Source organism: Pelobates fuscus, chromosome 5 (assembly GCF_036172605.1).
Source record: "Pelobates fuscus isolate aPelFus1 chromosome 5, aPelFus1.pri, whole genome shotgun sequence".
NCBI classification, from domain to species: Eukaryota; Metazoa; Chordata; class Amphibia; order Anura; family Pelobatidae; genus Pelobates; species Pelobates fuscus.
The window spans coordinates 1,782,053-1,796,173 of NC_086321.1; the positions used below are offsets into that span (position 1 = coordinate 1,782,053).

Consider the following 14,121-nt stretch of genomic DNA (forward strand, 5'->3'; position numbering starts at 1 on the left):
TTAACCCTTACACCAAGGGTTAGGGTAAGAATAGAGTGTGAGAGAGGTTACAATCACTTAACTAACCCTAATTTGAACCCTCACTTAACCCTAAATGTCCCGTGTGCCTAAGCTTTGTGAATGCACTAACTATAATGAAAGTGTAAAACTAGTTTTACTTACCTTCCAGGACCTGGCTGTGTTACTTACCTTCCAGGACCTGGCTGTGGAGGAGTAGCAGAAGTGCTAGCACGCATGTGCAGCACAGGAGTCCCCTCACCGGAAGTGACGAGGGTAGGGGATTTTCGCGAGGTAGGGGAATTTGATAGAACAGCCGGAATATGATGTCATATTCCGACACCAGGCATCACTAAACTGTGCGCATGAGGGAGCAGTGAGCAGCAGGATGGAAGATCCCCACTGGACTCCACGGATAAATACAATGATGTGAGTGTGTGGAAGAATGTGTAAATGTGTGTCTGTCAGTGAGTATGTGTGTCTGTCAGTGAGTAAATGTGTCTGTCAATGAGTAAATGAGTATGTGTGTCTGTCAGTGAGTATGTGTGTCTGTCAGTGAGTATGTGTGTCTCTGTGTGTGTTAGTGAGTGTCAGTGTGTGTGTGTGTGTGTGTCGGTCAGTGAGTATGTGTGTCGGTCAGTGAGTGTGTGTCTGTCAGTGAGTAAATGAGTATGTGTGTCTGTCAGTGAGTAAATGAGTATGTGTGTCTGTCAGTGAGTAAATGAGTATGTGTGTCTGTCAGTGAGTAAATGAGTATGTGTGTCTGTCAGTGAGTAAATGAGTATGTGTGTCTGTCAGTGAGTATGTGTGTCTGTCAGTGAGTAAATGAGTATGTGTGTCGGTCAGTGAGTGTGTGTGTCGGTCAGTGAGTGTGTGTCTGTCAGTGAGTAAATGAGTATGGGTGTCTGTCAGTGAGTAAATGAGTATGTGTGTCTGTCAGTGAGTAAATGAGTATGTGTGTCTGTCAGTGAGTAAATGAGTATGTGTGTCTGTCAGTGAGTATGTGTGTCTGTCAGTGAGTAAATGAGTATGTGTGTCTGTCAGTGAGTATGTGTGTCTGTCAGTGAGTAAATGAGTATGTGTGTCGGTCAGTGAGTATGTGTGTCGGTCAGTGAGTGTGTGTCTGTCAGTGAGTAAATGAGTATGGGTGTCTGTCAGTGAGTAAATGAGTATGTGTGTCTGTCAGTGAGTAAATGAGTATGTGTGTCTGTCAGTGAGTATGTGTGTCTGTCAGTGAGTAAATGAGTATGTGTGTCTGTCAGTGAGTGTGTGTCTGTCAGTGAGTAAATGAGTATGTGTGTCTGTCAGTGAGTATGTGTGTCTCTGTGTGTGCTAGTGTGTGTGTCGGTCAGTGTTGCGTTGGGCGTGACTGGACAGTGGAGGACCTGGAGGTGCACGGAGGCACGCAATGCCACGTCACATTCCAATGTGACGTCGACGTGCTCCACCTTCACAGGGTTTCAAGAAATAGCGGGAGGATCTGCTTTGGCACAGGATGCGGACGCACCATTTGGGGTATACCAGAGGCCGGAGTCGCATACTGGTAGTGGCAATGTGAGTGGAGTCTGCTCGTTGGCTAGAGGGGGGGACTGGGATTTAGTAAATGGTGGGGGGGCTGGGATTAAGTGGGGCGGGGGACTGGGATTTATTGGGGGGTTGGGATTTAGGAGAGGGGGATGCTTTTTTTTTTTTTTTTTAAACTGTGCTTTTCAAAATAAACCTATGTTTCTATTAAAATTTAAGGTTTAGTTTTTTTTGTGGCCCACATAAACGTAAACTTTTTTTATTTGGCCTATGCTAGACTTTGAGTTTGACATACTTGGTGTACAGACACTGTATATTATCCTTCCTTTTTTTATATACTACACACACAAACTCTGTATGTTCTCACTCTTACTGTAAGGAGTATATACAGAACAACTCTGTATATTCTATTCTTATTGTATATTCGGCAAATACACTTTTTTATTACATCTCGAGTGAGCAGCTCTGCCATTATCCAATGTATTGATATTAATGTATAGAATATTACAATATAGCAGTTTCTAAAACTAATATCCTACAAAAAAAAGGTAAATCTTCACTCAGATATAGCCCTTAATCTTTAAACTTTCCTCTACAAGTCGAGCCAGACAGCTGGAAGAGGAACTCCGAACCATGGACCAGAGTCTGAAATCTGTAATTGCAGCAGAAGAAGAGGTATTGATGAGGAAGTAGCCTTTCCAATTTTTTGCCTCTGCTACTTCCTGTGCCTCAGCCCACCACTTCCATCTACCTATGTTCATAACTTCCTGATCCTATAATTATCACATCCTCTCTATGTTCAGAATTATCAGAATTTATATTTACCTATTCCTGTAGCTATGTTCACAACTTCCTGTGCCTATACCCACAACTTCCTGTGCCTACACCCACAGCTTTTGCTTGGTATCTTCATAGGCATCTGTGCCTATACCCACCCCTTCCTGTAGCTATGTTTATGGTTTCCTGTTCTTGTACCCACTCCTTCCTGTAGCTGTTTATGGTTTCCTGTATCCACCCCTTCCTGTAGCTATGTTTATGAATTCCTGTGCCTGTATCCACCCCTTCCTGTAGCAATGTTTATGATTTCCTGTTTTGGTACCCACTTCTTCCTGTTGCTATGTTTCTGGTTTCCTGTACCCACCCCTTCCTCTAGCTATGTTTATGATTTCCTGTTCTTGTACCCACTCCTTCCTGTAGCTGTTTATGGTTTCCTGTACCCATAGCTTCCTGTAGCTATGTTTATGATTTCCTGTTCTGGTACCCACTCCTTCCTGTAGCTATGTTGATGGTTACCTGTACCTGTAACCACCCCTTCCTGAAGCTTAGTTTATAATTCCCTGTTCTGGTACCCGCTCTTTCCTGTAGCTGTTTCTGGTTTCCTGTACCCACCCCTTCCTCTAGCTATGTTTATGATTTCCTGTTCTTGTACACACTCCTTCCTGTAGCTGTTTATGGTTTCCTGTACCCATAGCTTCCTGTAGCTATGTTTATGATTTCCTGTTCTTGTACACACTCCTTCCTGTAACTGTTTATGGTTTCCTGTACCCATAGCTTCCAGTAGCTATGTTTATGGTTTCCTGTGCCTGGACCCACTCCTTCCTTTAGCTATGTTAATGATTTCCTGTGCCTGGACCCACCCCTTCCTCTAGCTATGTTTATGATTTCCTGTTCTTGTACACACTCCTTCCTGTAGCTGTTTATGGTTTCCTGTACCCATAGCTTCCTGTAGCTATGTTTATGATTTCCTGTTCTTGTACACACTCCTTCCTGTAGCTGTTTATGGTTTCCTGTACCCATAGCTTCCTGTAGCTATGTTTATGATTTCCTGTTCTTGTACACACTCCTTCCTGTAACTGTTTATGGTTTCCTGTACCCATAGCTTCCAGTAGCTATGTTTATGGTTTCCTGTGCCTGGACCCACTCCTTCCTTTAGCTATGTTAATGATTTCCTGTGCCTGGACCCACCCCTTCCTCTAGCTATGTTTATGATTTCCTGTTCTTGTACACACTCCTTCCTGTAGCTGTTTATGGTTTCCTGTACCCATAGCTTCCTGTAGCTATGTTTATGATTTCCTGTTCTTGTACACACTCCTTCCTGTAGCTGTTTATGGTTTCCTGTACCCATAGCTTCCTGTAGCTATGTTTATGATTTCCTGTTCTTGTACACACTCCTTCCTGTAACTGTTTATGGTTTCCTGTACCCATAGCTTCCAGTAGCTATGTTTATGGTTTCCTGTGCCTGGACCCACTCCTTCCTTTAGCTATGTTAATGATTTCCTGTGCCTGGACCCACCCCTTCCTCTAGCTATGTTTATGATTTCCTGTTCTTGTACACACTCCTTCCTGTAGCTGTTTATGGTTTCCTGTACCCATAGCTTCCTGTAGCTATGTTTATGATTTCCTGTTCTTGTACACACTCCTTCCTGTAGCTGTTTATGGTTTCCTGTACCCACTCCTTCCTGTAGCTATGTTTATGATTTCCTGTTCTTGTACACACTCCTTCCTGTAGCTGTTTATGGTTTCCTGTACCCATAGCTTCCTGTAGCTATGTTTATGATTTCCTGTTCTGGTACCCACTCCTTCCTGTAGCTATGTTGATGGTTACCTGTACCTGTAACCACCCCTTCCTGAAGCTTAGTTTATAATTCCCTGTTCTGGTACCCGCTCTTTCCTGTAGCTGTTTCTGGTTTCCTGTACCCACCCCTTCCTCTAGCTATGTTTATGATTTCCTGTTCTTGTACACACTCCTTCCTGTAGCTGTTTATGGTTTCCTGTACCCATAGCTTCCTGTAGCTATGTTTATGATTTCCTGTTCTTGTACCCACTCCTTCCTGTAACTGTTTATGGTTTCCTGTACCCATAGCTTCCAGTAGCTATGTTTATGGTTTCCTGTGCCTGGACCCACTCCTTCCTTTAGCTATGTTAATGATTTCCTGTGCCTGGACCCACCCCTTCCTCTAGCTATGTTTATGATTTCCTGTTCTTGTACACACTCCTTCCTGTAGCTGTTTATGGTTTCCTGTACCCATAGCTTCCTGTAGCTATGTTTATGATTTCCTGTTCTTGTACACACTCCTTCCTGTAGCTGTTTATGGTTTCCTGTACCCACTCCTTCCTGTAGCTATGTTTATGATTTCCTGTTCTTGTACACACTCCTTCCTGTAGCTGTTTATGGTTTCCTGTACCCATAGCTTCCTGTAGCTATGTTTATGATTTCCTGTTCTTGTACACACTCCTTCCTGTAGCTGTTTATGGTTTCCTGTACCCACTCCTTCCTGTAGCTATGTTTATGATTTCCTGTTCTTGTACACACTCCTTCCTGTAGCTGTTTATGGTTTCCTGTACCCATAGCTTCCTGTAGCTATGTTTATGATTTCCTGTTCTGGTACCCACTCCTTCCTGTAGCTATGTTGATGGTTACCTGTACCTGTAACCACCCCTTCCTGAAGCTTAGTTTATAATTCCCTGTTCTGGTACCCGCTCTTTCCTGTAGCTGTTTCTGGTTTCCTGTACCCACCCTTCCTCTAGCTATGTTTATGATTTCCTGTTCTTGTACACACTCCTTCCTGTAGCTGTTTATGGTTTCCTGTACCCATAGCTTCCTGTAGCTATGTTTATGATTTCCTGTTCTTGTACACACTCCTTCCTGTAGCTGTTTATGGTTTCCTGTACCCATAGCTTCCTGTAGCTATGTTTATGATTTCCTGTTCTTGTACACACTCCTTCCTGTAACTGTTTATGGTTTCCTGTACCCATAGCTTCCAGTAGCTATGTTTATGGTTTCCTGTGCCTGGACCCACTCCTTCCTGTAGCTATGTTGATGGTTACCTGTACCTGTAACCACCCCTTCCTGAAGCTTAGTTTATAATTCCCTGTTCTGGTACCCGCTCTTTCCTGTAGCTGTTTCTGGTTTCCTGTACCCACCCCTTCCTCTAGCTATGTTTATGATTTCCTGTTCTTGTACACACTCCTTCCTGTAGCTGTTTATGGTTTCCTGTACCCATAGCTTCCTGTAGCTATGTTTATGATTTCCTGTTCTTGTACACACTCCTTCCTGTAACTGTTTATGGTTTCCTGTACCCATAGCTTCCAGTAGCTATGTTTATGGTTTCCTGTGCCTGGACCCACTCCTTCCTTTAGCTATGTTAATGATTTCCTGTGCCTGGACCCACCCCTTCCTCTAGCTATGTTTATGATTTCCTGTTCTTGTACACACTCCTTCCTGTAGCTGTTTATGGTTTCCTGTACCCATAGCTTCCTGTAGCTATGTTTATGATTTCCTGTTCTTGTACACACTCCTTCCTGTAGCTGTTTATGGTTTCCTGTACCCATAGCTTCCTGTAGCTATGTTTATGATTTCCTGTTCTTGTACACACTCCTTCCTGTAACTGTTTATGGTTTCCTGTACCCATAGCTTCCAGTAGCTATGTTTATGGTTTCCTGTGCCTGGACCCACTCCTTCCTTTAGCTATGTTAATGATTTCCTGTGCCTGGACCCACCCCTTCCTCTAGCTATGTTTATGATTTCCTGTTCTTGTACACACTCCTTCCTGTAGCTGTTTATGGTTTCCTGTACCCATAGCTTCCTGTAGCTATGTTTATGATTTCCTGTTCTTGTACACACTCCTTCCTGTAGCTGTTTATGGTTTCCTGTACCCATAGCTTCCTGTAGCTATGTTTATGATTTCCTGTTCTTGTACACACTCCTTCCTGTAACTGTTTATGGTTTCCTGTACCCATAGCTTCCAGTAGCTATGTTTATGGTTTCCTGTGCCTGGACCCACTCCTTCCTTTAGCTATGTTAATGATTTCCTGTGCCTGGACCCACCCCTTCCTCTAGCTATGTTTATGATTTCCTGTTCTTGTACACACTCCTTCCTGTAGCTGTTTATGGTTTCCTGTACCCATAGCTTCCTGTAGCTATGTTTATGATTTCCTGTTCTTGTACACACTCCTTCCTGTAGCTGTTTATGGTTTCCTGTACCCACTCCTTCCTGTAGCTATGTTTATGATTTCCTGTTCTTGTACACACTCCTTCCTGTAGCTGTTTATGGTTTCCTGTACCCATAGCTTCCTGTAGCTATGTTTATGATTTCCTGTTCTGGTACCCACTCCTTCCTGTAGCTATGTTGATGGTTACCTGTACCTGTAACCACCCCTTCCTGAAGCTTAGTTTATAATTCCCTGTTCTGGTACCCGCTCTTTCCTGTAGCTGTTTCTGGTTTCCTGTACCCACCCCTTCCTCTAGCTATGTTTATGATTTCCTGTTCTTGTACACACTCCTTCCTGTAGCTGTTTATGGTTTCCTGTACCCATAGCTTCCTGTAGCTATGTTTATGATTTCCTGTTCTTGTACCCACTCCTTCCTGTAACTGTTTATGGTTTCCTGTACCCATAGCTTCCAGTAGCTATGTTTATGGTTTCCTGTGCCTGGACCCACTCCTTCCTTTAGCTATGTTAATGATTTCCTGTGCCTGGACCCACCCCTTCCTCTAGCTATGTTTATGATTTCCTGTTCTTGTACACACTCCTTCCTGTAGCTGTTTATGGTTTCCTGTACCCATAGCTTCCTGTAGCTATGTTTATGATTTCCTGTTCTTGTACACACTCCTTCCTGTAACTGTTTATGGTTTCCTGTACCCATAGCTTCCTGTAGCTATGTTTATGATTTCCTGTTCTTGTACACACTCCTTCCTGTAACTGTTTATGGTTTCCTGTACCCATAGCTTCCTGTAGCTATGTTTATGATTTCCTGTTCTTGTACACACTCCTTCCTGTAACTGTTTATGGTTTCCTGTACCCATAGCTTCCTGTAGCTATGTTTGTGATTTCCTGTTCTTGTACACACTCCTTCCTGTAACTGTTTATGGTTTCCTGTACCCATAGCTTCCTGTAGCTATGTTTATGATTTCCTGTTCTTGTACACACTCCTTCCTGTAACTGTTTATGGTTTCCTGTACCCATAGCTTCCTGTAGCTATGTTTATGATTTCCTGTTCTTGTACACACTCCTTCCTGTAACTGTTTATGGTTTCCTGTACCCATAGCTTCCTGTAGCTATGTTTATGATTTCCTGTTCTTGTACACACTCCTTCCTGTAACTGTTTATGGTTTCCTGTACCCATAGCTTCCTGTAGCTATGTTTATGATTTCCTGTTCTTGTACACACTCCTTCCTGTAACTGTTTATGGTTTCCTGTACCCATAGCTTCCAGTAGCTATGTTTATGGTTTCCTGTGCCTGGACCCACTCCTTCCTTTAGCTATGTTAATGATTTCCTGTGCCTGGACCCACCCCTTCCTGTAGCTATGTTTATGATTTCCTGTTCTTGTACACACTCCTTCCTGTAGCTGTTTATGGTTTCCTGTACCCATAGCTTCCTGTAGCTATGTTTATGATTTCCTGTTCTTGTACACACTCCTTCCTGTAACTGTTTATGGTTTCCTGTACCCATAGCTTCCAGTAGCTATGTTTATGGTTTCCTGTGCCTGGACCCACTCCTTCCTTTAGCTATGTTAATGATTTCCTGTGCCTGGACCCACCCCTTCCTGTAGCTATGTTTATGATTTCCTGTTCTTGTACACACTCCTTCCTGTAGCTGTTTATGGTTTCCTGTACCCATAGCTTCCTGTAGCTATGTTTATGATTTCCTGTTCTTGTACACACTCCTTCCTGTAGCTGTTTATGGTTTCCTGTACCCATAGCTTCCTGTAGCTATGTTTATGATTTCCTGTTCTTGTACACACTCCTTCCTGTAGCTGTTTATGGTTTCCTGTACCCATAGCTTCCTGTAGCTATGTTTATGATTTCCTGTTCTTGTACCCACTCCTTCCTGTAGCTGTTTATGGTTTCCTGTACCCATAGCTTCCTGTAGCTATGTTTATGATTTCCTGTTCTTGTACCCACTCCTTCCTGTAACTGTTTATGGTTTCCTGTGCCTGGACCCACTCCTTCCTTTAGCTATGTTAATGATTTCCTGTGCCTGGACCCACCCCTTCCTGCAGCTATAAGTTCCCTGTGCCTCAGTCCAGTAATCCCTTCATGTAATGTTGCCCACCACTTTATGTACCTAGGGCCCTGACCTTCATGTGTCTGTTCAATTGCACCATAGTTACAGTCCCGAGGTTCTGCTTTCAGACTTGCGCAAAACAAACTTGCCGACCTTATGTATGAACAGCAGATATTTACATAGGCAATTTAATATTGTTGAATAAACTTTTCAAATTATTTAATATTTTTTGGATAAATATAATTATTTAATTTTAAATGTTTATCCCAAAATATTAAATAATTTGAAAAGCTTTTCCAACAATATTAGACTGAGGCCTTAGTCCTTTTATTAAAATCTGGGCCTGTGCTGTACACAATTCAGTATGTAGAGAGCTGGAGAATGTTGAATATAAAATTGTAAGTCATTCGTTTCAGTTGCCTTTGTTTCTCTAAATTCTTTACTTTTTCATTTCCTTCCCTTCCCATGCCAATCTTCTGCAACCCCTACCATGCTCAACTCATGCCCTCCTTTATCTCCCAACTGCCATTTTCTCTTATACCAACCCACTCCTGCCATCCTCTCACATATCCTGATCCATGCCTTCTCCTGCCATCCTCACATATCTTGACCCATGACTTCTCCATTTATCCTCTCATATCCCGATCCATGCCTTCTCTTGCCATCCTCACATATCCCGATTCATGCCCTCTCCTGCCATCCTCTCACATATCTTGACCCATGACTTCTCCATTCATCCTCACATATCTTGACCAATGACTTCTCCTGTCATCCTCTAATATTCCAACACATGCAAACCTCTTATATTCTAACTCATACCCTCTAATTGCATGCTTCATATCCTGACCCACGCCCTCTCCTGTCATTCTCTCATATCCCAACACATGCAAACCTCTCATATTCCAACTTATGCCCCCTCCTTTCATTCTTCAAATCCTGATTTACACACTCTCCTGTCATCCTCACATATCACCTTTCATGCTCTCATCTCATATCCCAACCCATGCTCCCTTCTTGCATTGTCTCATAAACTGTCCCACAACCTCTCCTGCCATTCTGACCTATGCCATTTTCTCATATCCAAACCCACTCTTGACATCCTCTCATATCCCGACCCATGTCTTCTCCTCCATACTCTCATATGCCAACTTATGCTCTCTCCTGCTCTTCTCTCATATAATGACAAATTCCCTCTCCTGACATCCTCTTATATCTTGACCCACACTCAGTTCTGTCAACCTCTCATTACCTGACCAATGCACTCTCGTGCTATCATCACATATCTTGACCCACTGCCTCGCCTACCAACCTCTCATAACTACCTATCATGCCGTTATAACATATCCTAACCCACAACCTCACATGCCAAACTCTCATATCCTAAGCCACCCTCTCCTGCTAACCTCTCATATCCTGACCCACCTGCTCCTGCCAACCTCTCATATCTTGACCAATGTCCTCTCATGCCAACCTCTCAAATCCTGACCCACGACCCTCCTGCAGACTTTCACCTCCCCCTACTACTCTTCTCTACTGTTCTTCTCCTCTCCCAGTTCCCTCCCCATCCTACTTTTTGATTATGTCTTGTCTTGTACCCCACATGCTCTTCTATCCTCCATTCTCATCCTCCCTTTCTCTAATCTATCCTCTACCTACCCGACAACTTTCTATCCTCTATTCTGTCATCTGACAATAATTAACTCTTCCTTCCCCTCTGTTCTGTCCACCAGCCTTCCCTTCCACCTAGCATTATGTCATCTCATTGCCATAACGTATCTCCAACTTTAATAAATGGTCATATTTACTATCCGTATGTTAATTCTTTGCCATTGTCTTCTATCATTTTGTAATTACACTTTTGAGGATTCTTGTATTTCATTTTCTATCGTTTTCTTTTCTCCTTCCACCTTTCCCTTCTCTCTCTCTTTCCATCTTATTCCCTGTCTGCCATCTTGTATTCCTCTGGGGCAGTAAATGTGGTGACTTGGAGGAGGAGCTGAAGAATGTCACCAATAATCTAAAGTCAATCGAGGCCCAGGCTGATAAGGTACCATGTGTCTGAGCTCCCTGAGAAATGGTCCCAATCATTGTCCAGGCTGATATCATAGTGTACTAATGAATCCTCTTCTTGTTTATGCACATTCCTCCATATAATTAGATACACAACCAGATCTACTTTCTCCCATACATCCTGATTGTAATATGTATCCCACCATCCAATGGCTACATCTCACATATTCTTCCCTCTGACACCTCCGTGCTCCCCACTGTCTTCCATTGACTTTTACTCTTACCTCCACTGACTCTGACCTCCATGCTCCCTGCTGTCTTCCACTGACTTTCACGCTATCCTCTACTCACTCTGACTTACTTGCTCTCTGATGTCTTCCACTGACTTTCACTCTTACCTCCACGCTCCCCTCTGACTTTCACTCTTACCTCTACTCACTCTGACCTCCGTGCTCCCCACTGTCTTCCATTGACTTTCACTCTTACCTCCACTGACTCTGACCTCCATGCTCCCTGCTGTCTTCCACTGACTTTCACGCTATCCTCTACTCACTCTGACTTACTTGCTCTCTGATGTCTTCCACTGACTTTCACTCTTACCTCCACGCTCCCCTCTGACTTTCACTCTTACCTCTACTCACTCTGAACTCCGTGCTCCCCACTGTCTTTACTGACTTTCACTCTTACCTCCCTTCACCTCCTAGGAGAGAATTATTCCACCACAGTGGAGTTTTAACCTATGTAGGTCTTTGTCAAGCCTGACTTCACCACATCACGTGCAGCTTAAAAGGCCTCAGTGATTTAATTATATTCACAAACACCCCCTACGTAGGTGGTAGAAAAAAATTAACAATGGTGCAAGATACTAAAAATTACAAAACTAAAACAAGTAATAATTAAATGGTAGTGAATTAGGGATAACAAGACACGAGAAGGATTTGGGAATTGTTATAGACAACAAATTAGGCAGCAATATGCAATGTCAATCTGCAGTTGCTAAGGCCAGTAAGGTTTTGTCATGTATAAATAGGGGTATAAATTCTCGAGATGAAAATATAATTTTGTCTCTTTATAAATCGCTGGTAAGACCACACCTTGAATATGCTGTGCAATTTTGGGCACCTGTTCTAAAGAAAGATATCATAGCACTAGAAAAAGTGCAGAGACGAGCTACAAAATTGATAAAAGGAATGGAGCATTTTATTTACGAAGAAAGGTTAAAACCTTAAAATCTCTTTAGTTTGGAAAAACAGCCCCTCAGAGGGGATATGATAACATTATACAAATATATTCGGGGCCAGTACAAACCTTTATCTAGAAATCTATTCATAAACAGGGCTATACATAGGACACGAGGTCACACATTTAGGCTGGAAGAAAGGAGATTTCATCTAAGGCAAAGAAAAGGTTGTTGTTTTTTTTAAATTAAGAGAAATAAGGATATGGAATTCGCTGCCTGAAGAGGTGGTTTTATCAGAGTCCATACAGATGTCCATACAGACTGCAATAGGATAAATACTTCCAAAAACATAACATACAGGGATTCACTTTCTAATTAGTGGGGTAATAGCTGCTTGATCCAAGGAGACTCTGACTGCTATTTTGGGCTCAAAACGGATTTTTTTCCCTTAGTTTGTTGCAAAATTGTTTTGGATCAACATCAAAAACAAATGTGAGGAAAACTGAACTTGATGGACGCAAGTCTCTTTTCAGCTATGTAACTATGAATCTAGAAGTAAAGCTGTACAGATAAACTCCAAAGGGCAAAATATATGAGAGTTCCTCCATATAGACGGCATGTAACTGAGCTTACAAGCATCATATTAAATAAAGAATAAGAAAGTCATCTGGCAGTGCCAGAAAAAAAAACATTCCCAGTATTATATATCATTCATATACCATCTATATTGAGGAACTCTGGCTTGACAAAGACCTACATGGTCGAACGGATGCAGGTCCATTTTGGTGGAATACATCTCTCTTGAAATAAGTCTGGTGAAACGGCTTTCTGATTTTGTTCTCATGTTACTGGGGACATGATACACTGTTAGCACGCACCCAGCTATCACCTTTGGAGTGCTGGGCTCTCCCATTTTTCTTCCTAACTCTGTTGTCCTCCTTAAATATATTTCTGATGTATTCCATACCCGTAATAGGCTAATTGGGAGCTTTTTTCCGTCGTTCTGCTCGACCGTTATTCCTGCTGATGGCTTACTGCCATTTGTGTCTGACTGTTAGATTTTCCCATTTTTGCTCTGTCTCACTCATTTTTGATATCTTTTCATATTACAGTATTCTTCAAAAGAAGACAAATATGAGGAGGAAATTAAACTTCTGACTGAAAGACTAAAGGAGGTAAGAGTGTTTTTTGTCATAGTAATAGGAAGAGCCCGAGAATACCAGGATACTGAGAATAACTGTTCAGGGTTGTTGGATGTCACCAGTGCTTTTCATATGTGTGTTTCCATTGTGTAGTGTGTGTCTGTGCTAATTGCTTTGTGTCTGTTCGTTTGGGTGACACCATACATGAGCATTTTTGTGGAGCTTTCTTTGCTGCCTATCAGAGGCTTTGGTTTCTGCGATATTGTATAGTTTGGCTTCACCAGTGAATCTGTATATGGTTTATTATTAATTGAGCTCTGTGGGATGGTTTATGACACACAATTATCTGTGATTTGTCGTTATTCCCACTGGAACAAAATCTGATGGGATTTACCCTTTCATTGGATACTATTTCTCTTTCATCGGATGGTTTTTCCCTTTCATCGGATGTTTTTTTCCCTTTGTAAGGATATTGTTTTCCTTTGATATGATGGTATTTTCTTTTGGGAGGATCAAATTTCTCTATGATAGAATAATTTCTTTTAAAAGGATGTTTTTTCCTTTTTTGGAGTAATCCCATTAATGTGGGGCTATGCGTGGATAGTTGGTGGGTTTTGGTGGTGCTGTATATCAGAGATCCTAAAAAGGTAGATGGCCAAATGTTGTAGAACTACATCTCTCATGATTATTTGTATGATTTTAGAATTATTCAGTTTTACCTTGATAGGATAAATGGAACACTTCTGTGACCCAGAAATACAGTTTTAAATATTTAACTGTGCTTTATGACTAATGTTCGTACTATTAATTTCTCCTCAGACCGAATCACGAGTGGAATTTGCAGAAAAATCAGTTGCTAAGTTGGAGAAAACCATTGATGATCTGGAAGGTAAAATAAAAATCTACCTTTCCTATTGATTCTGTTACATGTCTGACCCTTTTCATATTATAATTTGCAGCTCCTTCTTCCAGCTCTTCCTAGATATAACCTGTAACTCCTTACTCTTCCTCCAGCTCTTCCTAGCTATAACCTGCAACTCCTTACCCTTCTTCCAGCTCTTCCTAGATATAACCTGCAACTCCTTACCCTTCTTCCAGCTCTTCCTAGATATAACCTGTAACTCCTTACCCTTCTTCTAGATCTCCCTAGATATAACCTGTAACTCCTTACTCTTCCTCCAGCTCTTCCTAGCTATAACCTGCAACTCCTTACCCTTCTTCCAGCTCTTCCTAGATATAACCTGCAACTCCTTACCCTTCT

At 42.1% G+C, this 14,121-nt stretch overlaps 1 protein-coding gene across 4 annotated transcripts in view; it reads left to right on the forward strand.

The window, feature by feature from the left end:
* The window catches only part of TPM2 (tropomyosin 2), an 80,607-nt gene that overhangs the window by 48,915 nt on the left and 17,571 nt on the right, over positions 1-14,121 (forward strand). For 2 of the 4 annotated variants that reach the window (XM_063453524.1, XM_063453523.1), the window contains exons 6-8: positions 2,121-2,196; positions 12,831-12,893; positions 13,680-13,749. In XM_063453524.1, the coding sequence (XP_063309594.1) occupies positions 2,121-2,196; positions 12,831-12,893; positions 13,680-13,749 (209 nt within the window). Of the gene's footprint in view, positions 1-2,120; positions 2,197-10,499; positions 10,576-12,830; positions 12,894-13,679; positions 13,750-14,121 lie in introns of all 4 variants that reach the window. The other 2 variants (XM_063453522.1, XM_063453521.1) reach the window with 1 other exon arrangement.